The sequence below is a fragment of the Penicilliopsis zonata genome, assembly GCF_001890105.1.
Source record: "Penicilliopsis zonata CBS 506.65 unplaced genomic scaffold ASPZOscaffold_27, whole genome shotgun sequence".
Taxonomy (NCBI): domain Eukaryota; kingdom Fungi; phylum Ascomycota; class Eurotiomycetes; order Eurotiales; family Aspergillaceae; genus Penicilliopsis; species Penicilliopsis zonata.
This window is the reverse complement of record NW_019208933.1, coordinates 246,341-271,636: the sequence shown is the minus strand read 5'-3', so window position 1 is coordinate 271,636 and position 25,296 is coordinate 246,341. Positions and strand designations below refer to the sequence as shown.

At 50.7% G+C, this 25,296-nt stretch overlaps 10 protein-coding genes across 10 annotated transcripts; 2 read left to right on the top strand and 8 right to left on the bottom strand.

The window, feature by feature from the left end:
• Positions 1 to 126: 126 nt before the first annotated feature.
• ASPZODRAFT_1309793 (hypothetical protein) lies at positions 127 to 1,050 on the bottom strand. Its single transcript, XM_022722641.1, has 2 exons — positions 452 to 1,050; positions 127 to 324 (listed from the first exon to the last, which is right to left on the bottom strand). The coding sequence occupies exon 1, from the start codon at positions 911 to 913 to the stop codon at positions 500 to 502; it is 414 nt and encodes a 137-aa protein (XP_022577142.1). The 5' UTR covers positions 914 to 1,050; the 3' UTR covers positions 127 to 324; positions 452 to 499.
• Positions 1,051 to 1,272: 222 nt separating this feature from the next.
• Positions 1,273 to 6,103, top strand: ASPZODRAFT_76501 (hypothetical protein; the record flags this gene model as incomplete). The annotated part of the gene is made up of 8 exons (XM_022730095.1): positions 1,273 to 1,696; positions 1,753 to 1,790; positions 1,850 to 2,063; positions 2,120 to 2,236; positions 2,287 to 2,370; positions 2,425 to 2,595; positions 2,649 to 2,673; positions 2,725 to 6,103. The coding sequence occupies 8 exons, from the start codon at positions 1,273 to 1,275 to the stop codon at positions 6,101 to 6,103; spliced, it is 4,452 nt and encodes a 1,483-aa protein (XP_022577141.1).
• Positions 6,104 to 6,135: 32 nt separating this feature from the next.
• ASPZODRAFT_76575 (hypothetical protein) lies at positions 6,136 to 10,034 on the bottom strand (the record flags this gene model as incomplete). The annotated part of the gene is made up of 2 exons (XM_022730102.1): positions 6,136 to 7,453; positions 7,522 to 10,034. 2 exons carry the CDS (start codon positions 10,032 to 10,034, stop codon positions 6,136 to 6,138), a joined length of 3,831 nt encoding a protein of 1,276 aa, XP_022577140.1.
• Positions 10,035 to 10,440: 406 nt separating this feature from the next.
• ASPZODRAFT_137234 (hypothetical protein) lies at positions 10,441 to 11,008 on the bottom strand (the record flags this gene model as incomplete). The annotated part of the gene is made up of 2 exons (XM_022724252.1): positions 10,441 to 10,892; positions 10,952 to 11,008. The coding sequence occupies 2 exons, from the start codon at positions 11,006 to 11,008 to the stop codon at positions 10,494 to 10,496; spliced, it is 456 nt and encodes a 151-aa protein (XP_022577139.1). The 3' UTR covers positions 10,441 to 10,493.
• A 1,433-nt stretch (positions 11,009 to 12,441) lies between these two features.
• ASPZODRAFT_137233 (hypothetical protein) lies at positions 12,442 to 14,128 on the top strand. Its single transcript, XM_022724251.1, has one exon. The coding sequence runs from the start codon at positions 12,481 to 12,483 to the stop codon at positions 13,957 to 13,959; it is 1,479 nt and encodes a 492-aa protein (XP_022577138.1). The 5' UTR covers positions 12,442 to 12,480; the 3' UTR covers positions 13,960 to 14,128.
• A 131-nt stretch (positions 14,129 to 14,259) lies between these two features.
• On the bottom strand, positions 14,260 to 17,463 carry ASPZODRAFT_105081 (hypothetical protein). The gene is made up of 3 exons (XM_022720883.1): positions 16,324 to 17,463; positions 16,119 to 16,275; positions 14,260 to 16,065 (listed from the first exon to the last, which is right to left on the bottom strand). Exons 1-3 carry the CDS (start codon positions 17,279 to 17,281, stop codon positions 14,280 to 14,282), a joined length of 2,901 nt encoding a protein of 966 aa, XP_022577137.1. The 5' UTR covers positions 17,282 to 17,463; the 3' UTR covers positions 14,260 to 14,279.
• A 487-nt stretch (positions 17,464 to 17,950) lies between these two features.
• ASPZODRAFT_147258 (hypothetical protein) lies at positions 17,951 to 18,724 on the bottom strand (the record flags this gene model as incomplete). The annotated part of the gene is made up of 1 exon (XM_022725245.1): positions 17,951 to 18,724. One exon carries the CDS (start codon positions 18,722 to 18,724, stop codon positions 17,951 to 17,953), a length of 774 nt encoding a protein of 257 aa, XP_022577136.1.
• A 260-nt stretch (positions 18,725 to 18,984) lies between these two features.
• Positions 18,985 to 20,143, bottom strand: ASPZODRAFT_105077 (hypothetical protein; the record flags this gene model as incomplete). The annotated part of the gene is made up of 3 exons (XM_022720882.1): positions 18,985 to 19,921; positions 19,977 to 19,996; positions 20,050 to 20,143. 3 exons carry the CDS (start codon positions 20,141 to 20,143, stop codon positions 19,001 to 19,003), a joined length of 1,035 nt encoding a protein of 344 aa, XP_022577135.1. The 3' UTR covers positions 18,985 to 19,000.
• Positions 20,144 to 20,454: 311 nt separating this feature from the next.
• ASPZODRAFT_76572 (hypothetical protein) lies at positions 20,455 to 21,567 on the bottom strand (the record flags this gene model as incomplete). Its single annotated transcript, XM_022730101.1, has 2 exons — positions 20,455 to 21,456; positions 21,520 to 21,567. The coding sequence occupies 2 exons, from the start codon at positions 21,565 to 21,567 to the stop codon at positions 20,455 to 20,457; spliced, it is 1,050 nt and encodes a 349-aa protein (XP_022577134.1).
• A 710-nt stretch (positions 21,568 to 22,277) lies between these two features.
• Positions 22,278 to 24,252, bottom strand: ASPZODRAFT_76468 (hypothetical protein; the record flags this gene model as incomplete). The annotated part of the gene is made up of 4 exons (XM_022730089.1): positions 22,278 to 23,209; positions 23,264 to 23,594; positions 23,657 to 23,927; positions 23,984 to 24,252. The coding sequence occupies 4 exons, from the start codon at positions 24,250 to 24,252 to the stop codon at positions 22,278 to 22,280; spliced, it is 1,803 nt and encodes a 600-aa protein (XP_022577133.1).
• Between the last annotated feature and the right edge of the window lie 1,044 nt (positions 24,253 to 25,296).

The window sequence follows — 25,296 nt, the reverse complement described above, 5'->3', positions numbered from 1 at the left end:
CCTGGTTATATTGTCAGGATGAATGAGCGAACGAGCTAGCCTCTGCTGAGAAGGAGCCCCGAGAGATTCCAACGCTATCGACTTTCCCATTGTCTCCAGTTCAAACCTACCCAGGGAGCTGAAGGCAGAAAGTCCTTGATTGTAGAAGCATTGCCAACGCTGCTGATCTCCGTCGTAGCTCTGGTTTCGTCGATACATCGGTTTTGATCTCGGGTCGAAGGGAACCCTAACGATTCAGGCTTCTCCTGGCCTATCCCCGGCGTTTATATGCTCGGAAATGGTAGATCATCCGACAGTTGGTTCTACCATGTCCTAGATTTTGCCCTGCCATTGATCGAATTAGTTGGTGTCCATTTCCTTCCGCTAGATCTGAATGGAAGTCTATGATAGAGAGCGCAGCATCCAAGCTTAGATGACTGGTCTTCTCTATTTGTCTCTGGACAGCACGTACCTATGTGATCTTGAGTTCAGTGCTCGCTGAAGAACGGGCGGGGCACCGCTATATGTCATATTGAATGTGGTAGGCTTGCATAGGGGAATCCTGTGGATAGGGGACGCAGGAAGCCTCGGGTGGACGAAAAGTCGACCTGCTCAAGACAATAAGACGACTGACTGCCTGGTGTGCGAGAAGACCGCAGAGAGCCTCAGTCAGACTTCCCGTTAACCACGGTCCAGGAACAGGGGGAGCCCTCTGTGATCTTGATGGAGAGCTAGGACTGCAACGTGGACTTGCTGTGGAATAGGAGGAAAGCGCGAGGAACAAGAGGAACGTCGACCTTCTGCCTTGTATTTTGCCTCTTCCCACCACCTTCCTTTTACGTTCGGTCTCACAACACTCACGTGGCTGGTGTTTGCACTGTTTGTTTGCTTGGTTCCTCAGGCAGCGTTTGTCTGCCTGACTGCGGCCCTTCATAGTCCAGTCCAGAGCAGATAAGCAGCAAACACACCATCCAGCGACCAGGAAATCCACTACATGCTGTAGTGAACTGATTGACAGGGATCTCAAGTGTCCACCAATACAGAGCAAAACCTTCTTCGTAGTTCGCGCCTGGTCTCGTGTGGTGGCCAGCTGACAGCTGCGCCTCGAAGAATCCCCTTCTCTTCGTAGAAACTCCTCTCTTCCACCGCCAACTCTCTAGAAACACCGAACAACATTGTATAAGGTATCGATCTATCTACTCGGTTCCAATGCTGGACTGTTTCAAGTGTTTCAACGGGGGAAAGACTGTGGATAATGACCCAGAACCCCATCCACGTCCCAACCCCGGCCCAATGTCGCTAAACCCAATCAGGGCGGCGCTGCCGGTCGCTCCTGCCTCCCCGCGCAGACAACCGCAGGTAGAAGCAGACGTCGCTCACAGTCGGCCAGCATCTCAGGCCACGAATAATAAGAGCTCTGAGCCAGAGCACGAGTCTGGGAAGCGGGACCTTTGGGAGGTGGCAGAGAAGCGACTGGACGAAGAGACGAAGAAATGGCTGCAGGTCGAGCAGGCCCAGCCGATCCAGGACGTCCTGGCGGGGATCGGCAACGAAATCAAGGCGAAATACGAAGCCTACAAGAAAGGCGATCTCAGTGTTCGCAAGAGAGATGGAGGAAGCATTGACATGCGTGGTTCGGCAAAGAAAATCCTGGTCTTCACCCTACAGGCTTCAGATCTGCTCGGGGGCATCGCCGCGTCGGACCCGACCGGCCATGGTATGGGAATCCCCTCTCAAGACAAAGGCATGAACAAGTCATGGTAACCTATGTAGCGTCTGCTGCGTGGGCAGTGGTTTCCTTTGGACTTACGGTGATTATTTGCCTTACTCTGCGGAATTGTGAAATCTTGGCTGACAAGAGGTTAACTAGCTGGTCAAAAACAACATCAAACGCCGGGATTCAATAATGGAAGCATCCGAGTTTCTGGCCGAGACGCTGGCCTACCAGGCGATTGTCGATCGCAACTATCGGTCGGAGGCTACACAGAGCAAGGAGGGACTGGAGGATGCTCTGATCGATGTCTATGTTGCCATCCTGCGATACACGGCCGAGGTACATAAAGCCTCCAAGGAGACAAGGGGCGGTAAGTTGATCAACTTGAAGCCAAAATCATGAGGCACAATCTGATTTGTGATACAGCACGAATAGGAAACAGTATCATGGCGCTGGTTGAGACGCCATTACAGGACCTCAAGGCGGTTGTCAAACACAAAATCGAGACGGTTGATAGATGGAAAACCCTTAGTCAGGATGAAGGTAAATTGCTCGGTCATCAGCGATATCAAATCTAGCTAAATCCATTGCAGGCCTACTACAAAAAGCCGACGAAACCCTGAATGCCATTGACGGGATGGTAGCAAAGATGCAGGAAATCAACTCGCGCACACGGAGTGAGTATATGGAGAACACCATCGCTCGAATAAGAGAGTAATTGAATCCTGCAGACGAAGAAGATCTCCATATTCTGGATTGGCTGTCAACGATACCTTATTCCACAATCCAGAACTATGCGCAGAAACACCGTTCGGCTGATACGGGAGGCTGGCTGCTCAAGACAGAAGAATATATCGGCTGGAAGACTACTTCTGGAAGCATTCTTTGGTTGCATGGCGCCGGTAAGCTCTCCTCATGTTAATGGCCAAATATAAAAGCTGACAGGAGGGTAAAGTTGGCTGCGGTAAATCCTTTCTTTGGTGGGTAGAAACAGAAATAAAACAGTGATTATATATACTCACTTTGAGCAGCTCTACCGTCATTCGCGATGTCGATCAGCATTGCCAAGACAACCCATCCGATGTCTTTGCCTATTGGTACTTTCAATTCAGTTACGAGGAGACTCGAAGCGTCGAAAACATGGTCAGATGTCTCATACGGCAGCTTTGTCCCAATCCACTCCCACATTCCATTAAAAATATCTGGGAAGGTCATCGTGCAAACAGAGAGCCAGAGTACAGTCAGCTGATAAAAATCTTGGATGGCATCGTCGGCCATCTTCCAGGCAAGGTATATATTGTGTTTGACGCTTTGGATGAGTGTCCCTCTGAGCCTGGGCGAAAAGAGAGACAGTTGTTGTTGTCCTTTTTGAAAACCTTGGTGGAACAGCACTCTGACAAGCTTCACCTTCTCGCCACGAGCAGGCCTGAACCGGATATTCGGCAAAGCCTGGAGAAACATAAGTCGCTCAATCTGGAAGATGGTCTTGAACGAGATGTTGAGACTTTTGTTCGCGCCGAACTCAAATGTGGAAGTCTGAGCAAATGGGAGGCAATCGATGCCTCTATTCACACCAAGATCGAGGAAAGGCTTCTAGGCATTCCAGAGCGACAATTTCGATGGGCTGATCTTCAAATCAAGAGACTGGAAGGCTGCCACATACCAGAGGACATATATCAAGCTCTGGAGTCCATTCCCACATCTTTGGAGGACTCTTATCGAGAAATCTTCAACAAAATCGACACCAAATACCGGTCAAGAGCACAGAGTATCTTGACTTGGCTGAGTTTCTCCCTGCGGCCCACGACAGCAAAAATCCTCTTAGCCGTTTCCTCCCTTCCACTCGCCGAAAGCATCATTCAGATCTGTACAACGGCCTTGGTCACGATCGACACAGACAATATCATCCGCCTAGCGCATTTTTCTGTCAAGGAGTTCTTGATCTCAGAGGCCGCTTTGAACAAAACTGGCTGGTGCCATATTTCAAAGAAACTCGCACACCGGGCCATCTTGGACCGTTTGCTTTCCGAACTGCATGCCCAAAGCGACCACAACCTTACCGAGTCCGACAGCCGGAAGAAGCCACTATTGGTCTACGCAGCCACCTTTTGGGATGCACATATGAAAGAACTTGGCTACTACACTAACCTCCCACCTCCTGACCTACAAGAAGGGATTAATCATCTTTTTTTCAATCAAAAATGCTATTTGAACTGGATACGACTTCGGGATGGAGGTGAGAACCGCAATGTGTGGTATATGGCTGCACAGGAGTGTGTGACACCTATCCACCGAGCATCTCAAATGGGCCTCATATGGATGGTCCAAAGCCTATTGCGGAGTGGCGCTGACCCTATGCACTATTTCTATGTTGATTTCTATGAGGCTTTTGAAAATGCAACGATTTCTGCCGCAAAGAACGGTCATCTCTCAATTCTGGAAATTCTCCTCGACATCCCGGTGAGTTTGTCAAGGAGAGACACACTCGCCATCATTCAAGAAATTCAAAGTCATCGGGAAGGAAGAGCAAAGCTTGAAGCCATTATTGAAAAGCTTTGGGTGAAAGGTTTTCTCAGTATCGAATCATGTGATAATGATCATGATATTGCCGATGATATCCTTCTCAAGGCAGCAGGGAATGTCGAATGTGGTGAGATATTGATGGAAATACTTCTCAACAAAAGAAAGACAAGTCTCAAACACATCTTCAAGAGTCTTGTGAAAGAAGCTTTCTGGCAGCGGCATCCCCAAGGTACCTTACAGATGCTTTTTACGCGACAAGACTGTGAGCTGGCATTTTCAAGTGATTTGATTACGACCCTATCAAAATATTCACGTCGTGAACTTGATATTGCAACGTTATCCTTTGTGGAGAGGTTTGCAGAAGACATCGGCAGAGAGCCGTTTTTTTTGGAAGTTTTTGCGAAATCCGCCAGCCTTGAAGTGATGCAAGCCCTCCTCCAAGTCTATGGAGAGGGTCTTGTTGTAACAGATGGAATGCTGAGTGCAGCCGCACGAACTAATAGAGATGTACGCGTATTAAGCCTACTACTAGAGACTCGAGGAGAACAAATCACGATCAGCAATCAGCTCCTCTCCAATGCGGCTAGGAATTTGGAATTCGGTCTTGAGACAATGAAAGCCCTGCTTGATCGGTGTGGACCGGACCGCCTTATGGATGAAGAGATCATGTTGGCAGCAGTCTCCAACCCCCTCAGTGGATTGAGTATTCTCAAAGAGCTTTTGAATCGACAGCAGGCAGGATTTGTTGTTTCAGAATCAGTGCTCATCAGTGCCGCTGGGCGGGCTGACCTGGAAACAATGCAACTGTTGATGGCCAACAGTGATTCCAGCATTACGGTCACTGAAAGCATCTCGTGTGCTGCAGCGAAAAACATCAGATGGACAATGCTGGAGTATATCCTGGGCATTCTGGGACCAGATTTCCCGGTCACTGAAGAGATCCTGGTGCACGCGGCAAGAAACTGGCGAGTTGATCCAAGAAGGATAACGATGCTTCTCAGCCGATTTCAGAATACCATGGTGCCCGATACTGTCTTCACTGCGGCACATTACGATGCCCCTGTTCTGGAGATCCTTCTGAACTATAACCAGAATAGGGCGCCTGTCCAAAACATTCTTGTGAAGGTAGGAAGCGAAGCCTGGTCCAATGCGAGCGTGGTCTCACTTCTCCTGGACCGCAACCTCGTTTCGATTGACGAACGCCTTGTGGAAACACTCGCTGGAAACAGCAAGGCTGTGCAGATCCTGCTTGACCGCAACCCGATGCTCCCTTTAACTGAGAAGGCATTGATGGCAGCTGCGAGTGATATCGATTCTATGCGTATGTTGATTACCATGAAGAATAACAACGTCGAGATTACAGAGGCAATAGTCGAACGTGCGCTCGCCTCCCCGTCCAGTTATGGAGTCTTGGAGATGCTTCTCACTCGACTCGGATCTAAAGTGCCCATTACTGAGGGTCTACTTATAGAGGCGGCTGACCGTCCGCGTTTGAGGGAATTCCGTCTACTCTTAGGGCAACGTCGCCCTCTTGATCTGCAGGCAGTTTGGGAGGGTTTCTGGCAAAGGGAGATCGAACACGTCGAGGAGGCATCAGATGTTTTACTCGAATTCACGAATCTCAAAATCACCGACGGTTTGTTGGAAACTATTGCTGGCAAGCAAATGCACGATTACCCGGAGAAACTGTTCTTATATGCTGCAAAACACCACATCCCGATATCTTCCCAGGGAAGAGCGACGCTCAAACCAGAAACAATCCTGGCGGTATTCGACAAGATCCCGAACTTCCCCGTCACTGAGGAAATGAACAACACAGTCAAGGAGAATCCGGATCTCGATGCGCGGCTGGAAGGGAGAGGCTCTACGGGGTATTCGACGGCTTGACTAGTTGAATAGATGCATAATAATCAGTAATATCAAATCGAACCATCATGATGCGAGAGGGTCTGGCTTAGGAAGTCTCTGTCTCCACTGTTCTGCACCAGCTCATAGAACGAGCCTCTCCTCTTCCACAGGTCTGCCGGCCTTCCCATCTCGACGATCTTTCCCTCTGCGAGGACGATGAGCTGGTCAAACGAGACCACGGTTCTCAAGCGATGAGCGACAACGATCAACGTCCTACCGATCTCCTGCTCCATCCAGAGCGTGTCTTGAATTAAGGAATCCGTCTTGTTATCCACTGCGGAGGTCGCCTCGTCGAGAATGACAATCTTCGGCTCGTGGATGAGAATACGTGCTAGACAAAGCAGCTGCCGTTGTCCCTGGGACATATTTGTGCCGCCGGTGCTGATCGGAGAGTCCAGCGTGTACAGACCAGACTTTTCATTAATCTTGTCTTTATCGACTAGCAGCCCGACACGCCGCAGGGCCTCCTCGAGCGTGTCATCCGACAGCCGATGAAAATAGTCGAGATTCGACCGGACGGTGCCTGAGAACAGGACAGGATCCTGCGGGACGAAGGCGATCCTGGATCGGAGCGCGTGCAGCTTGATCGTGGAGATGTCGATGCCGTCGATGTGAATCGACCCGGCCTGGGGCTCGACGAGGCGGAGCAGGGCAAGAGTGAGCGACGACTTGCCTGCGCCTGTACGGCCGACGATGCCGACTCGCTGCCCAGCGCCGATGGCAAAGGAGATATCTTTCAGCGCCGGGTCTAGATCGGGGGAATACGACACGGTCAACCCCCTGGCCTGCAGCTCACCTTTCGATGGCCAGTTCGGGGGGGCGTCCAGGCCGCCTTGGTCTTCTGTCTCGAGCTGGGAGTAGGCGACGACGCCGCTCGCTCCGCCCATAAAGGTCTCCAGCTGGCCGAAGCCGTTGGCAGCTGTGAACAGCGTGCCGGAGAAGGCACTGGAGAAGGCGAGCGCAAACCCTAACACCGATGACTCGATGGAGATCAGCAGCCCGATTGCACCCATCCCGACACTAAAGAGAATGGCCAGCAGCGACATCTGGAGGGCAATCCAGCGGTTGAACATCCAAAAGTGCCGTCTGGCCGTTGACAGAGCGTCAATGCGGTCGTGCATCTCCTCCACGAACCGGTTCACCGCGCCAAACGGCCTGATGGTCGAGACTCCCGAGACGGAGGAGGTGAAGAGATCGAGGATCTCGGCTGTGGTGTGTGCCTCGGCCTGAGCCACTGTCTTGCGGGCTGCCAGGTATCTCCGACCAGCCTGGACACTTGCGTACACGAGGGCTAATGTCAAGACACTCGTGTATTTGGAGGTATACATCCTGTCAGTCAGCATGGGTTCAGCTGTCCGATACTGGGGTGGAATTCACTAGCAATAGACAATACTCACCCCACGCTGATGATGACCATCATCTTGACGAGACAGTCGGCACATTGAGACAGAGTGCTCAGCACGAAAGTGTCGACCATCCTAGTGTCGGTACTGAAGCGCTTCAGCATCTCCCCGATAGGCGTGGAGTCCAACCAAAGAAGAGGCATGCGAAGCACTCTAGCCGTGATGGCCCGGAACAAGCCTCTCGAGGCACGCAGGGAGCCCGCAGACCGATGCAGATTGAAGCCAACCTCCAGCAGAACGCACAGCAGCGAGCTGAAGAGATAGAGACGGGGATCCGAACGAATGCTCCCGGTTGTCAGAGCACCCGCCAGCTGCTTGGAGATGAGGCCTCCGAGATAGATACAGGTGAACGTGAGACCTCCTGCGGCTTTGAAGTATGCCTTGTATACCTTCATGTCACTGCTGTGAGAGAGCGTGCTTTTGTCTTCAATTTTCTTTGTTCTCTCATTTTTCTTCTTCTTCTTCTTCTTCTCTTCCGCTGAATGAGGCTTCCAATCTGCATCCACTTCAAGATCTACCGGTCTGTCAATCGACAAGTGGTGCGTGGTCTGGCCGGTGATGGTGTAGTCATCGTGGATCTCAACAAGATATTGAGCGTTTGGCAAACACAGGTCCAGCTGGTGCGTGGCCATGATGCGCGTGCGCCCACGGCACAATTCGCCTGTCAACGCCCGGAAGAAGACGTGTCTGGCGACATGAACGTCAAGGGAGGCCAAGATATCATCCAAGACAAGGACGGGAGCGGTCGAATAGAGCGCTCGTGCCAGGGCAACCCTCACCCGCTGGCCGCCACTCAGCTTCACGCCGCGGAGCCCTATCAGCGTCTCGTCGCCGTCTGGGAGAGCCGCCAGGTCGGGATGCAGGGCACAGGCGGCCAGAACCTGCTCGTACCGGGAAGCCTCCAGCGGGCTGCCGAACAGGATGTTGTCTCGGAGTGTGCTGTTCTGCAGCCAGGGGGTCTGCGAGACAAACGCCGTTCCAGGTGTTTTCCCATTGACCATTGGCACCTCGATACGCCCGTCAAGCAGATCTGCCTCTCCCAGGGCGGCGGCGAGCAACAAGCTCTTCCCACAGCCTGTTTTGCCGTGTACGACACTCATTTCTCCCACGGGGAAGTCAAGATTGATCCCAGCGAGAGAGAACCGACGAATGGCTTTTTCTTTCTCGGCACCTGCAGAATCATCACCAGCAGGCCAGGCGATAGAGGCATTGTGAAACTCCAACCGACCCGACAGACTCGGGCTGAGGATGCTTTTCTGTTCCTCCCGATTGAGGAAGGCCTCCATCCGGCGAGCATTGGACCTGGCACCGAGATAATCCTGCACGACGAGGGGGATCACACCCAAGGACGCCTGGAGATGAGGCAGCAGCTCGAGCAGTGGGAAGATGGCCGACACGGGGATATCTCCTCCCTCGTGGAGAGAGGTGGTCGTGATGACGGCAGCGCTGGCAACCAGCAAGGGGGAAGCCACTTTCCACACAGAACGGACATTGCTAGCGATGAAGCATCTGCGCACACACTGCAGCTCCTCCTCTCGCACTGCCGCTAGACTGGCCTCCCAGGGGTCCTCAAGGGCATGGAATTTGATCTGCCGCAGGGCATGCAGGGCTTCGGTGACCGTCCGGATCTTCTTGTCTCTGGCGGTGGTCAGCTTCTTCTGCGCCTGCTGCTCGCCGCGCACGACAGCCGAATGAATAGGGTAACAGCCTGCTGTGACCACTGCGGCTGCCAGCGTGCCCTGCCAGCCGAGCAGTCGAAACAGAAAGCAACCGGCCAGCAGCAATTCCAGACACGAGAAGGGCAGCACATGGTTCACGGCCGTGAACTTGCTAAAGGACACCGTGTCAGACGTGAGGAGATTGATCGCCTCGGGTGATTTCTTCTTGCTGTTCTCGACTGTCGATGAGGTATTGGAGGAATCTTTCATCCGCAGGGCTTTGTGGAAGATGGCCATGATGAGTTGTGCTCGGATGGGGATCCCTGCCTCTGACCACTGGATCCAGACCAGACGGTAATGGACGACGGTTTCACAGACAGCAGAAGCACCCATCGCGAGCAGCCATAGCCAGGCATTTTCTCGTTGTTCTTCCTTTTCAAGGCTCTCCAGCAGTTGCGTGACACAATACGGAGAGGCGAAGGTCAGTACGGATTGCACAAACATCAGAGCCCATTGTTTCGCAAAAGTACGCCATCTCTCAGTGAAGACGTACTTCCACAGAGTGGAAGAAGAGGAAACGAGTGAGATCAGAGGCTGAGTCCTGGAACGAGTACCATAATCCAACGCTGGAAATCTGGCATTCCTCTTCCCGGCAAGACGTAGAGCAGTGACACACCACAGCATCGAGTACCGGTTGAAAGCAGTTGAGCTGTTCTCCCCATCGACGGGGTGGCCGTCTGGCGTGAACACCCGGGGACGACGAGGGAAGAGGGTGTGCAGGAGAGTTAGGCTCAAGGCGAGATATAGCTGTACTGAATGGTTTGAAGATATTGCAAGGAGGTAACCCATCAGGAGGAGAGAAAGTAGACATCCTCTCAGCGCTGTAGTGTAGACTATAGTCGGCGTGTCTATCCAGTAGAGTCTCACACTGTGGACTGAGAGAAGCATCTAGAGTATATATAAGTATATCAGATGCCAAGTTATGTCTTGACATACCCATAATAAATTGCTCCATCTACTCCCTACAGCCACTGCAAATCCCAAACCTGATAATAAACAGGTTAGAGACTGCAAGATCCGTAGACGGGCCTGATACTCTGCCTCGGACTCCTTCGACGCAGTGCCATCTTCATCTGAATACATTTTTAAGGGAATTGAAGGTGAGAGGAATAATGTCTCACCATGGCTTATATTTATGGTATTTATATTAGGACGCGTCACGCCTTATCAATGGCCATCACCCCGCTTAGAAGTTGCCTGATATCGGATTTAATTCATTGGATGGTTCTATCAACAATAACACCCCTGTCAGTCACGACAGAAGAACGCCAGAAAAGTGTCGCGGTCGAGGTCTCCATTGACAAACTTGCTCTTGTTCTTGATCTGCCCGCCATGCAGATGATGCTTGCGCACAATGGCCACCTCTTCCACAGGGGCAATGCTGCCGTTGAACACGGACGAGGAATTGTCGATCTCTGTATCCCGGAAGCAGAAGCACGCAGACTGCTGTTCTTCCTCTTCGAACAGCGTGCAGTTGCTCTGACTCTGGCTGTCTCTGCGTCCACCTGGCGGTACGTCTTGACCCTGTCTCTCTATCTCGGGGATGATGAGGTCGTCGCGGTAGTAGATCGTGCGTGTCTCCGAATGGCCACGGACAACGTGAGTTAGACTGGCCACGCCGAGCTCTTGGGGACGAGATTGGGCAATCTATTCAGTCAGAGTCAGTAACAACTAGACTATAAGAGTATCAGTGGTGTCTCTCATACAGCGAGCGTGTCATTGGGAGTGTCTGGAGTGTCTGTGGCTGATTGAGGACGAGACATGTTGAATGAAATGATCAGGTTATAGATTATAGACTGCCTATAGACCTTTTATACATAACTGATGATACTTATATAATTTAGTCCACTAACACCAGCTGCGTTAGAGTGTCTTACTAGAGTATGTCTAGCATCTACATTACTGCGAACATTCCTTTATTTGTCATCATGCCGGACTGGAACTCTATTATCAGCCTCTTTACCTATTGTATTCGTTCTTAACCGAGGGAAGCAGCCACGAGTCATGTTGTCTGGTTGTAATCCCTGTCACTTACGTGAGCTCATTAGAAAAACCATGGCTCGGCATAATGTCGGCCAGCTAATAGAGGGGTAAACAAAGAAAGAGACAAAGAAAAAGGAGAAAGAGACAAAGAAAAGGGAGAAAGAAATAAAGAAAAGGGAGAGAGAGACAAAGAAAGTGGGGAAAATGGGAGGGATGAAGGGGAGGAAAGTGGAATAAGAAGATGGTATGCATATATGCATGCATGCAAAGACAAGAGCCTCTATAATAATTCTCCTTATGATTTAATATGTTGCCTATTCTTATTGGCTCCTTTCAGCTTAATTGATGCAAGATTAATCCCTGTCTTATCTATATTGGATAGACCTGAAAGCACATTCCTCCGATCTGGCGGCAAAAATCCCCGATTCGTCCTTTGCACTTTCTTTGCCTCTCTGACCTCCTCTCCCTCATAGTCAGCCATCCATTTCCCTTATCATCCACCTATTCCTTTTTTTCATAATCATTCTCCTAAAGTGTTTTCCTGCAGGCTTCCGCTATCCCGGAGAGATAAGGATAAATGATCACATGGATGCCATTAGGATGTTTAATTTCATCATATCTAGAGGATAGTATATTAAATATAGGATATGGTTTATTAAATTCTCTTTCTACTATCCAAATTGTCTCATTTGTCAACTCGCACCATTTCTGGCTGTAGATCTCATACATATATTGGTTGAGTTGATATTCGGCGTTGATATAGGGGTAGAGAGCGGCTGCTTAAGTTCTGGAGTCCATTAAACTAATTAGCCTTTATATTGTTAGACACTGTTTTCTAACTAAGCTGAGTGAGCTGTCTCAACATCACTTTTGCCAGTCATCGAAGAAATAGATAAGTAGATAAATAAAGTCTTCTTTTATAGTGATAAAGAGATGAAAGTACTATTGAGGGTGGATTCTTGGCAGAGCGAAAAGGATGTAAAGAGAGATATAGTACCCTTTAGTTCTATATAATATAAGTGTTTTACTTATTGCTTATTTATATTTTTAACTAATAAAAAAATACTTTATTAACTATATCCTAGTAGCTTTTATTAAGATCACAGAGCAGCTGTTTCTATCTATCTATATAACTACCTAGGTAGTTATAGACAGTACTTCTGCCTATCTTATCTTCCCCTCTTCTCTACTCTCTACTCTCTTAACTTCTCACCTTCTACATCACCTTTAATAATATTTAGGACTATAAATCATGCTTCACATCCCCAACTGGATCAACGGGCAGGACTCGTCCGGTGCTTCCCGGTTGACGGTGATCAACCCGGCGAACGAAACCCCCCTGGCAACCATCGAGGCAACCCCGCGCGAGCAGGTCGAAGCCATCATCACCGACTCGCTGCACAACTTCCACCACAGCCCCTGGACACAGTCTGATGCCTCCCAGCGCTTTACGGTTCTCTCCACCGCCGCCTCATTGCTCCGCGACGCCATCCCGGAGCTGACGGAGCTGGAGGTGCGACAGACAGGACGCCCGATCCGCGAGATGCGCGCCCAGTTATCGCGCATCCCGGAGTGGCTGGAGTATTTTGCCTCGCTGGCTCGCACATACGAAGGCGCCGTGACGCCCTTCAAAGGCCCCGTGGTCAACACGCTCACCCGCCGCCCGCTGGGCGTGGTCGTCCAGCTTACCCCCTGGAACCACCCGTTGCTGATCAGCGTGAAGAAGGTGGCAGCCGCCCTGGCAGCAGGCAATGTGGTGATCCTCAAACCCTCCGAGCTGGCGCCATTGTCTGTCCTCCGTCTGGGGCCTCTCTTCAAACAGGCAGGCCTACCAGACGGCGTGCTACAGATTGTCTGCGGAACAGGGCGCGAGACAGGCCGTTTCCTCGTCGAGGACAAACGCATCGCACGTATTGATCTGACAGGCTCGCTGGCGACGTACCAGGCTCTCGCCCCCATCGCTGGGCGCAACCTCGTCCCCATCACGGCCGAGCTGGGCGGCAAGGCGCCCGTGTGTGTGTTCCCCAGCGTGCCCGTCGAGGAAGCCGTACAGGCAGCCCTCTTCGCGGCGTTTATTGCCTCGGGCCAGACGTGTGTGACGGGCAGTCGGATCCTGGTGCATGCAGACGGGTACGATGCGTTTCTTGCTCGTCTGGTGGAACGCACCAAGGCGTTGCGGATTGGTGATCCTATGGATTCGCACACGCAGGTCGGCGCTGTGATCAACGCTGCTGCCGTTCGTCGCTGTGAGGAGTTTGTCTCCCGCGCTGTTGCTCAGGGCGGGAGACTCTTATGTGGAGGAAACCAATATCAAACAGAGTCTTTCTCTGGCTTCTTCTTCGCGCCGACTCTTATTGAAACTGTTCCCGGCACAGAACTGGCATGCACGGAGGTGTTTGGCCCTGTGATTGCAGTCATTAAATGTGCCTCCGAAGAAGAGATCATCAAGATAGCTAACCACGACACACAACTCGCCCTGGGGGCGTCCGTTTGGACACACGATTTCGCCCAGGCGCATCGGGTCGCCGAAGCCATCGAGGCGGGCATCGTCTGGGTCAACGGGCATCATCTGAACGATCCGTCGTCGCCGTGGGGGGGATTCGGCGAGAGTGGACTGGGCAAAGAGAACGGACGAGCGGCGTATGAGAGCTATACGCGGCTGAAGAGTACCGTGTTCAATTATGGTGTCTTACCTGTTTGGTTTGATGAGGAGGGAGCACGATATGGATAGTCAATCTGTAGCCCTAAAACCTCGCGGTGAATCTTCGACTTCACCTCTACAATTCCTTACATTAGTCTGAACAGTGGTAAAAGGAGTCCTAACTCATGGCCTAGCCTATATACAGAATCATAGCTATATCTAACCCTTCTGCAGATATGATGTAGTTGAGCTTATATAGCTTTCCTGTGCGATAGAAATCAAGTATCCCAGACCTCATTTCACATACGTTCAAATTATGAGGCCTTGAATTTTGAGAACCAGCCTATATAGAGGGAGAATCTGATCAAGTCGTAAATTAATATAAGAAACCATGACAATATATTCAACAGCTATCTAACACTTCGTACTCGCTGATGCACTGTCTCAGCTTCTTGATGTTTACCCTGGCATTCAAGGGCTAAGATAAGGGCTTGAGCAGTCCTAAGTGTATCAGGATGCTCTGGACCTAGCACTTTCTCATATCCTCTTAGAGCTCGCTGATGCATTACCTCCGCTTCTTGATATTTCCCCTGTTTTCCAAGGGCTAAGCCAAGGTTATTAACACTAGCAAGGGTATTAGGATGCTCTGGACCTAGCACTTTCTCTCTCTCTCTTAAAGCTCGCCGATGCATCGCCTCTGCTTCTTGGTATTTCCCCTGGTCTCCAAGAACTAAGCCAAGGTTATTAACACTAGCAAGGGTATTAGGATGCTCTGGACCTAGTACTTTCTCTTTCTCTCTTAGAGCTTGCCGATGCATCGCCTCTGCTTCTTGGTATTTCCCCTGTTCTCCAAGAACTGAGCCAAGGTTATTGATACTAGCAAGTGTATCAGGATGCTTTGGACCTAGTATTTTCTCAGTTCCTCTCAGAACTTGCCGAAGCATCGCCTCTGCTTCTTGATACCTGCCTTGGAGGAATAGGTACCAGCCAGCCTTTTTTCCAATCTCTGCCCATGGCAGTGATTCTCGGTTGTCTGCAGTAGGTTTTTCTCTGTGTCGGCGTGTAAGCTTTCCCTTGAGACGCTGGCGTAACGTCGGTCTAGGGGTTTGATTCATCGGCATTGGGCTGTTATTCTCCGGAGCTTGTCGCAAGACCTCCATAGCATGCGGCAGCAATATTTGGCATTCTTTCCATGTTTCGAATTCTCCAGACGGAAAAGATCTGGCAATTATTTCGGCCGATATTATGCTCCATTTTTGCAGCTGGTTATGAGACTCTAGCCACTTCCTCATGGATATTTGTACAAGACGGTGAATCTCAAAGGATTGTTGATCTTTGCTCTCTCTGATGAGTGAGAAGCTTATCAATGGATGAATAGCATCCTCAAACTCACCCCGAGTTCTGTTTTGTAGTAACAGTGTTTCAGGGATCCTGTGCCGGTCAAACATGCTCATTAAAGCAAGGAGATCAGATGAAGCGGGCTGAGAAGTTCGTATCTGGTCAAAGGTGATCTGCCAAGTCGCAGTGACCACATGCTGGGAACTGTAGTCTCGCCTGGAATCCCTCACATCTAGATGGCTAAGGAGTGCGGCCAAGCTTGCATCACTCTCTTGTAGTAGAGCAAGGTATGCTGACACTGTGATCCTTGGTGATCGTGCTTGAATATATGCGCTGGCATGGCTGATGGCCAAGGGGATATATTCCAATGTCTGAACAAGCTTGCGAGCGTCTTCCAATGAATGCTTGTCTAGAGCAACCCTCGTTTGAAAAAGGTCCAAGGCATCATTTGCGTCCATAACCTCGACAGAGACTATGTTCTGATAGGTGGTGGTAAGGAGATTCCTGGCGGCCGTCGAGCCTCGAGTGGTGATGAGAACAGATCCATTTGTTGTTTGAGGAATAGAGGTGATCAGGGCAATTCCATTTGCTTTTGGCTCATTGAAGAACATATCCTCATTATCAGCATTGTCCAGAATCATCAGCCACTGGCCGTTGACATCGTCAGATAGCCACTGCGATACCAGTTTCAAAATATCCACTCCAGGGTCGGCTCTGCCCGGAAGATCAAGTTTGTCTGCAAGATCTTTATAGGCCTGTTCATAGCGGGCGACGCTGCCAGCATAGACCCAGAATACAGACAATTCTGGGTTGCGTTGTCGAGCTCGATAGGCGTATTCAATAGCGATTTGAGACTTGCTATTTTTTTTCCATTAGACCAATTGATTAACTGGAAATGAGAGCTCTCATACCCTATTCCCCCTATCCCAACTAGAGCAACCCTAATGTGCCTGGCGGCAGTCATGGATTGCATTTTATCATCAAGATCAGTCATTATAGATTCTCGGCCAACAAAGTTCTCATCTCTTTGATATGGGATGGTAAAAAATGTCTTTTTCCTTGCGACTGCTATATGAGATTAATCACCACTCTTAAGAACCATAAATAATAGCTCACCTGTTGATTCCACGAGGAATTGTGTAATCTCTATAGCAGGTATGGTGGAGAGAAGTTCTTTGGCATATACTGCTGCCACTCCTGCGGCATATGGCTGCCACCTCTTATTCTTGTGTGAGTCTGAATAGTCACAGATGCCCCTTATAACAAGACATGGGAACTCATTCAGCAGCCCAGCAGCCTCCATCTCAAAGCAGAGCACCCCGCCAAGCTCTGAACTGACTCGATCTCGCTCGGCAGCGTCTCTCATCACTTGGTTCCCAGATGCGATAGTACCATAGTGGACAACGGTTATGCCCTCCTGCTGACCACGATCTCTCCTTATCAGTATCCTCTGTTCATCACAATCTTCACATGTCAGTCCCCCCACATGGTTGTATTGTGCATCAAACAAGACATCTGACCCTGCGTACTCCCGGGTAAAGGTTGGAAGACGGTCGAACTTGGACATGAACTGTAGAAACTGCGCTTCATCCCGCATATGCTTAGCTCTGAGGCGAGAGACGGCATTCCGAAGGGTCTTTGGCGGAGCATTTAGAAACCCGGTTCTCTGGAAGCCACTCGGCGTGCTTTTTCCAAAGTCATATTGCACGACTCCGCCGTGGCTGTTTTCCGGTCGACTGACCACCACATCCCCAAGTCGGATATCTGAATTCGTTGATGGGACTCCTCCACCAATACCAACCATAAGACCAATGCGAATAGAGGTAAAGGCCGACTGCATCTGGGCAGCCACTGCAGCGGCGGAGTTGGTGCCCATCTGAGCTTCCGGTAAACAGGCGATCACCACATTATGCTCTCCGATACGTCCAAGGGTATAGATGTTGCTGTCCTTAGGACCGGTGACCGAATCCCCGTGTCGTTCGTCAAGCATTTCTTCTGCGGCGGCGAGTTCGACAGGAAGGGCGCATACCCATCCAACCGTGTAGGCTTCACGAGGGAGCCTTCTGTCAGCCATTTGAGTGTAGGATGAATATCAAATTAGTTCGAGTCTCTGGTCAACACAATAATGCTATTATCCTTATTGACATTATTCATAGTGTAAGAAATGTGGTAATGTCAGACTGGCGTGATACTCCACGAGGCTCAGCTGCGGGGTAATTGCTGACGTGGCCTACATCTCAATTCACCCGGGTGAAAGCCTTGATTTACTATTATTATAGAATCAGAATAATAGAGAGTACAGTTGGAAAACTTCAATATATAGATTTAAGTAATGTTAGGGCTACAGACCAAAGTAACACTCCAGAGCCGAGTACTTGGTTGTAGTACCCACTTGGTTCAACATTAATCTTGATTTATGTCAATCTATTCTGTATGCAGTTCTAGCCTAGCTGTGGTATTTATTACATGATGTATTCGCCTGCAAAATGAAAGAAATAGGCCTATTTATGGAAATCTATCTATAGCTGAGCTCTAGTATATTGATTGTTATTAGGGTTGTAACTTTGAATTAATGGTTAATAGTCTTATTATCTTCAACCTTTAATGATCTATTTAGACCTAGAGCATATCCTTCACTGCTCAAAGTAACTAAATATTATAGCTAATTAACCTATATAAGGAATAGAAGGTAGTACTTATGGTGATATTCCAACATACTGCATCCTAGGTAACTGATACTATATCACTGCAACAACCTCCCCCCATCAGTATGAATGACCCCCCCAGTGACGTTAGCATCCCTCATGAGATAGAGATACGCCTCCGCGACGTCCTGTGGGTTTCCAATCCGTTTCAACAGCGTCCCCGACTTGAGAAAATCGTAGAAACGGCCGGGATTGTCCCCCGCCAATCCCCTGAGAAGCTCCGTATCGACGGTGCCCGGGGCGACGACGTTGACTCTGATCGGGGCGAGATCCACGGCCAGCCCCTTGGCGATGCCCTCTGTGGAAGCCCCCAACACGGTGAGTAGGCCTCTTCCGGGCGTGGGCTTGGTCGCTGTCGAGGCTGAGGTGAAGGTGATGCTCGACTGGGGCCCGGGATGGAGATACCCCCCCGCCAGCTTACCTAGCAGGATAGGCGCTTCCACACGGATGGTGAAGGATGCGCCCAGGCTCCCGGCAGTGTAGTTGGACAGTGGGGGCAGACGGGGGATGTTGGCTGCAGTGTAGGTGATATGGTCCAGCTTGACGGTGTTATGGTCTGTCGCCAGATCCAGCAGACGGAGCAGGTTCTCTTCGACGGTCTGGGGATCGGACAGGTCGCAAAGGTGGCCTTGGATGCGGTCTTCGGCGTGGGGATAGGAGGCTCGCAGGCGGGACAGGGCAGAAGACAGACGCTGCTCGGTTGAGCTGGAGATAATAACGATGGCTCCGGCGTCGAGGCAGGCTGCGGCTATTGCGAATCCAATTCCAGACGTTCCTCCAAGCAGGAGGATCCTGGCGTTGTCGAGCTTCATAATGTAGAATATAATGAGAATATAATGGAATACAATGGTCGATGCAGTAATGGAGATATGATGTGGATTTATACCTGGCGGAGATATCAACTTCCTAAAATGGACACGGAGTTAGCTTATTCCATATATAGAAGAAATTAAAATAAATTATGAGTAATTGGATATATCAAAATACAGATAGAAATTTAGGATAAATGGATATAAATAAAGTTGATATACATAAATCAGAGAGATAGACATAGATATTTAAATTTAATGATAGAAATAGAAGAATAATTAAATACTTATATCAATGCACACCTTGCCCTTATGATGACCTCCTGCCAGATATTCATATGCCTCCTTCAGCTGCTCCAACCTGAACACTCTCTCATCCACCACCGGCCGCAGTTTATCAGGATTTGCCTCGATAGCCCGACACATTTCCTCCATCTGCAGCCGGTTGCCGACTGAGACGCCGCGTGCTGTGAACAGATTCATCCAGCAGTCCAGCAGAGTCGGCATAGCAGTAGGAGTGTCATCCCCCCCCACGAAGCCAACAACGCTCATCATCCCGTCCATACGCAGACTGGCCATGCTCTGTGCGAGGGTAGTCGCCCCCCCGACTTCAACCACCATGTCGACGCCCACGCCGCCCGTGAGCTGTTTCGCAACAAGCCCCCAGTCGGGCGACTCGCGATAGTTGATGACATGGTCCGCCCCGAGTTTCCTCAAGATATTCGCCTTCTCTTCCGAGCTCGTCGTGGAGATCACCCTCGCCCCGACCGTTTTCGCCAACTGCACCGCGAAGAGACTCACGCCGCCCGTGCCCAGCGTGAGCAGCCAGTCTCCCGCCTGGACCTTCCGCCCGGGGAGGCCGAATAGGGCATTCCAGGCCGTCAAGCCCGCACAGCTCAGCGTTGAAGCCTCGACGAAGCTCAGACAAGCCGGCATCGCAACCAGGCCCTGTTCGTCAAAGGCGCCGACCGTACGAAACGTCCCGTCCAGCGAGGCGCCGAGGCCTGATTGAAGCGTTCTCTCGTCCTGGTGGCCTGCGAGGAAGTGCTGGTTGATGATGGTCACGACATGGTCGCCGGGCGAGAAGCGCGTCACTCGTTTCCCGATCGCCAGGACAGTTCCTGCGCCGTCAGAGCCGGGAATAACCCCTGGTTGAAGAGGGAAGGGGTATTTTCCTTGCGTGATGAGGATGTCGCGAAACTAAAGATTAGTATAGTGTTTAGGGTTAGGGTTAGGGTTAGGGTTTGGGGTGTACGTTGAGGGAAGCTCCTTGGACTGATCATTAGAAATACGCCATCACATTACTTGGTAGACATTAGACAGCTTACGCTTGACAAGGACTTCATTGTCGCCCAGTGCTGGAACCGGTTTTTCGCTGTATTCCAGGGAATCACCCCTGACATTCCACTGTTTACTCTGCATAGAATATGTCTCTGCATAGAATATGTCTCTGAATAGCAAGAATAAATAGTACTTTATAGAATAGTTATATATTATAATAAATATATGATTACAAATGATATTCACTGCTGATGCTAATGTCTCACATGTACAGCAGGGGTGTGTAGATAGTTACTATATACAGGGTAAGATTATAACCAGTTATATTATATTTATTATATTTATTATATTTATTATATTATATTACTATACTACTATTTTTAATTTATTATACACTATTTTTATGTTAATATTACAGTTCTATAATTCACTGCTGCATCATTATCATTAGTCTATTCTGAACAACTCAAGTACGAAGTCACCCGTCTAACGAGATCAGCCAACGGCCCTGCCTGGTCATCATTACTCAGGGCATGTGATGCATTAGGAATGATCCCCCCGTTCTCGGCATCCCAAATGCTCACGGCGCCGTCATGGTCCGTCGCCCGTCTCCAGCGCGCCAGCAACGCCTCCTTGTCCACCCACGCGGGCACCGACTGGTCGGCGCCCGAGTACAGGACAAGCAGCTTGGCGGCGTCGCGCAGCAGACCATTGGTACGGATCTTGCCAAAGGTGGCTTCCAGCTGACTGTCCGGCAGATCGGAGCTGAAGAGGTCGTCTTCGCGCGGGGCCGCGGGCGACTCCGGGCTGACGAGACTCAGGAAGCGGCGCGTGCTGAGCGGGGTGCCGGCGGGGTATCCGATGCGGTTCAGCACGTCGAGGCTGAGCAGGGTATCCGTTTTCTTCTCCTCCTCGGCCTTGGGGGAGCGCTCGGCGGCGAGCGACGAGGCCAGGGCTTCCTCGTACGCGGCCTGGATGCTCGCGGGCGAGCGGCCGCAGAAGCCCATCCGGCGGATCAGCGAGACGGCCTCCCGGTCCGAGACCGGAGCCTGCATGATGGCGCCGTCTAGGGCAGGGCGGGTCACGTGCTCGAGACCGGCGTCGAAGGCGTGGCGGGTGGTGTGCGGGTTCGGTCGCGACAGGTAGTGCAGCACGCACTGGCTGCCGGTCGAGTGGCCCATGAGCACGATGCGGCCGGCGGGTTTGTAGGCGCGGATGTAGTTGATGCACCGGGCGATCTCGTCGGTGTCGCGGTCAAGATGGCCCAGCCCCCAGGACTGGTAGGAGGAGGTCGTGATGAGGGTGAAGAGCGCCCATTGGGTCGACTGCAGGCCCTTGGCGAGCTCGGCGAGGTAGGAGGTGGTGGACAGGCCGTCGCCCAGGCCGCCGATGAACAGCAGGCTGTGTGGTTGGCTTCGCGGCGCGGTATATTCAAAGGTCACCAGGGTTTCCGTCTAGAAGGCATGGCATTAGAGGCACAGTCAAAGCGAGCTCCCACAGAAAAATCAAGGATGTACATAATGGTGGAGGATGCCCGGCGATCCTTTTGGCCAGAATTTCGACATGGTGAGGGGTAAGTGAGTGCTACATAAAGATCTAGTGCCAGGCAGGTGGTATCTAATAAGTACCCAGTGATAGATAGCTTAAGTGCCGAGTGGGGTGGGGCTTATCAATCTACCTTCCGTCCAGAGCAATATTCTAGACTAATAAGTGGTATTTCTGGAAAATAATTATCCAGGATACTACTATGGAGCCTGATGGAGCAGGAGGAGACGCTAGTTTCGGAGCAACTACTGCACTAGATTAATTAATTGATAATTACGAGGCCTGTGGGTCGGGGTCTGTATGGGACACGTAAGAAGATTATCTGATTAGATTGTGATTAAATACATAGATGATGATGATTAAATGTTGATTAAATGTTGATTAGATGATGATTAGATGATGATTAGATTGATGTTGATGATATAGATAGAATAATAGATATAGATGAGAGAGAGAGATGAGATGTAATATGCTGTTATTTATATTCTAATAACAGAATGTAACTTGCTAGGTTTCTAGTATTAATACATGGTGGGGCTTAATTAAACAAAAACAAGAATAGCCGAAGCAGCTGACAGGAAGAAAAGTCAAATGGATTAGAGAGCGCGACTATACTTGTTTCTAGTCTAATTAAAAGGTAGTAGTGCAGTAAGCACTGAATTTTGGGTATTGTAGTACTGATAGTACTGATAGTAGTGAAGTAGTGATAGAAGTACTGGTAAGGAATGGTTTAGAACACCATACCCTTGACCTGGGGCATCTTCCTCAGATCCATGTTGCGGATCATCAGAGTCCAGATGAAGCACAGCACCATGATGCCGGTGCCCACGGCCAACATGCGCGACTGGGCATAGGCGTAGGCCTTGTCGATGGCCGTGCGGGTGGCGGTGCCCTTGGCATAGCTGAGCTGGGTGTCGATGTCCTCGTAGATGTCGTAGAAGTTGTCCATGGCGGACTCGGGCAGCCAGCGGCGCAGGGCGTTGGGGAAGGTGTTCTGCCAGATGGCGCCCGAGATGGTGCCGCCCATGCCGTCGCCAATGGTGCCCACAACGTTGAGCAGGGCCAGGGCGGAGGCGACGTGCTGGTGGTCAACAGCAGCCAGGATGGACAGCTGCTCGATAATGATAAACACACTGCCACCGATGGAGATGAACACCTGGCACATCACCTGGTAGCCGTAGCTCTGGTCCGGGCGGCGGAAGTAGATCATCAGGCCCTGCGCGACCATGTACAGCGGCACGCTGACCCAGAGCATCCAGTGGAAGCGGCCCGTCTTGCGGATAATGACACCAACACCCAGCAGCAGCACACCGCCGACGACGTCAAAGGTGTTGTTGATGTAACCGGCCTGGGAGACCGACAGGCCGTCGACCACCCGCAGGAAGGAGGTGAAGTAGTTGTCCCAGCAGTAGTAGGCGATCTGGTAGGTCGCGTCCAGCAGACAGGCGCCCAGCACGGTGCGGTCGCGCAGCAGGTTGTACGGCAGCAGGGGGCGGGGGGCACACCAGATCTCCCAGCCGGCAAAGACAAACAGCATGCAGAAGCCGATGACGATCATGGTGATGATGTAGTCGGTGGCCCAGCTGCTGGGGGCGCTGCCGGCCAGATCGAAGGGGATGAAGAACAGGGTCAGGCCCGCGGAGAAGAAGAACAGACCGACCACTGACAATTAGCATGATATAACATAGAACAAAAACTACGAGAGAGAGAACGTACGGTCAAGTTCGACAATGTACCAGTAGATGCTCTGGTACCAGGTGCGGCCGCTCTTGGGACGGACGATGCCCGCCTTGCGCAGGGTCGACTTGAGGATGAAGAACAGCGGCGAGGCGACGACGGGGAGGATGAAGGCGAACAGGCCGATGCCCCATTTCATGCCCATGCCGTCCAGGGCGTCCTGGGCGGCCTTGGGGCCGGCAAAGGCCGTGATGATGTACGGCGACGAGGTGAAGGCGTACGCCAGGCCTCGAGACCGGAGCAGCGACGAATCGGCCGTGATGACGTCCACACAGTAGGTCATACCACCGAACCCGAGGTTGTAAAAGACCTAACCCGTCAGCATCTGAAAAAAAAAAAAAAAATCATCATGATCATCATAAGGAATCATACATATCCGGCGCAGAAAGCAGGCAGGTTGTTGGCGACGGCCATGATGATGATGCCGACGGTGGCAATGACAATCATGGAGAAGAAACCCTCGGCACGCCCCCACATATCCATGATCTTGGCCAGAGGCATGTAGCAGGCGGCGGTCATGGTGTCGGAGACGACGTAGATGACGTTCAGCAGCGAATGGGAATCCCATTTGGAGGTGATGTAGGGGATCAGGTCGCCCACGATCTCGGACTGCATGGCGTTGACAAAGTACAAACACCACATACTGTTTTGTTAGTATATATATATCTCTCTAAATATAAACATAGATTGATTTCTTACTTCAGGAAAACAGCAACCAGAGCCCAGCGAGACCAGGTCAGGGTGATGGCCTCCATGTCATACACACCCTTCTGCGCCTCCGGGTTGGGGTTCTGCTTGCTCTCCTCATCGAGGATGTTGGCGTCGGCAGGAATCCCCGACTTGTCGGTGGCAGCAGTCGTGACGCCAGACTTTTCCTGGTCGCCATTCTCCTGCGGCGCATCGACGGCCGTGACCCGGTCGTCGTCGTTGGACGAACGACCAAAGGCAGATCGGATGAAAGAAGGCATGTTGAAGTGGAATCAGAACATGGAATCAGAAAGGAAAGAAAAAGAGAGCCCGAACAGCGTGGAGAGTCAAGTCCCCTTTATATCGTGTTGGCTGATTGATTGATTGATAACTCGCACACGATGGGAATGCCGCCGTCCCCACTGGGGCGTCGGCGGAATCCTTGTACAATAGCGGCCAGTGGACTCACGCCGTCGTATTATTCGTCCTGACGAATGCTGGATACGAAAGGAATACGGACTGCTTTTATCTAGCGTTATCTGATCAAGTTAGATCCGCCTCTAGTCAGGTAGAATTTTCTGCTCTTGCCACGAACGCTCCGTACTTGGCATGGCTAGTGCAGGCGAGTCAAGTCCAGTCTGTGTATTATCACAGTGGATCTGACTGGGATCAGAATTATCTAGTGGGTGTGGGTGGGGAGCGCCAGAATCACCGTCGATGGTGGGTAGGAATTAATTATCACAGTGGAGAGAAGATTCATTCCCGGGCAATCAGATGCATCCCACAACGCACAGAGGCCATCGAGACGTTGCGTGCGTTGCGTTTCCTCGGAAAGCTCGGATGATTGGAGAAGCTTGTCTGCATTTATATCCCCTGTACGGAGTAACCTGCAGTGCTGCTACTCCAGGCAATTACTCCGGCTTGCTCTTTGCAGTATTGCCGAAATTAATGGTTATGGGGTGTAGAAACTATTACTCAACTCTATGCACTCCTGTTGCGTTATCCCCACGTGGTCCCGCCGACTTCGGCCTTGGAAGCCTTAGCTGGAAATTAAAGCTTGGAAAAATACCTCAGCCGACGTACTACTACATGTTACTATAGCTTTCATCATATAGATAATAATAATATAAAAATATTTAGTAATATATGAATTATAATAATATGAAGACCATCATATAAAGAATTATATAGTAATTATCAAACTCTATACTCAGTCCAGAGTACTCTGTACTATGAATAATTCATAGGATTGATTGTTTAATGCAGAAAATTAACAGGGCTAGTTGCATTTCCTTTGCCTATTCAGTCCTAGCACAGATCAGGTG

What these genes read in the sequence shown, in the direction of transcription:
- ASPZODRAFT_137233 (XM_022724251.1), top strand. Translation starts at nt 12,481, where the DNA reads ATGCTTCACATCCCCAACTGGATCAACGGGCAGGACTCGTCCGGTGCT.
- ASPZODRAFT_1309793 (XM_022722641.1), bottom strand. Translation starts at nt 913, where the DNA reads ATGAAGGGCCGCAGTCAGGCAGACAAACGCTGCCTGAGGAACCAAGCA.
- ASPZODRAFT_105081 (XM_022720883.1), bottom strand. Translation starts at nt 17,281, where the DNA reads ATGGCTGACAGAAGGCTCCCTCGTGAAGCCTACACGGTTGGATGGGTA. An exon ending in ATTCCTCGTGGAATCAACAG is followed by an intron (nt 16,276 to 16,323) that starts GTGAGCTATTAT and finishes AATCTCATATAG; the next exon opens with CAGTCGCAAGGAAAAAGACA. An exon ending in GTTGGGATAGGGGGAATAGG is followed by an intron (nt 16,066 to 16,118) that starts GTATGAGAGCTC and finishes GAAAAAAAATAG; the next exon opens with CAAGTCTCAAATCGCTATTG.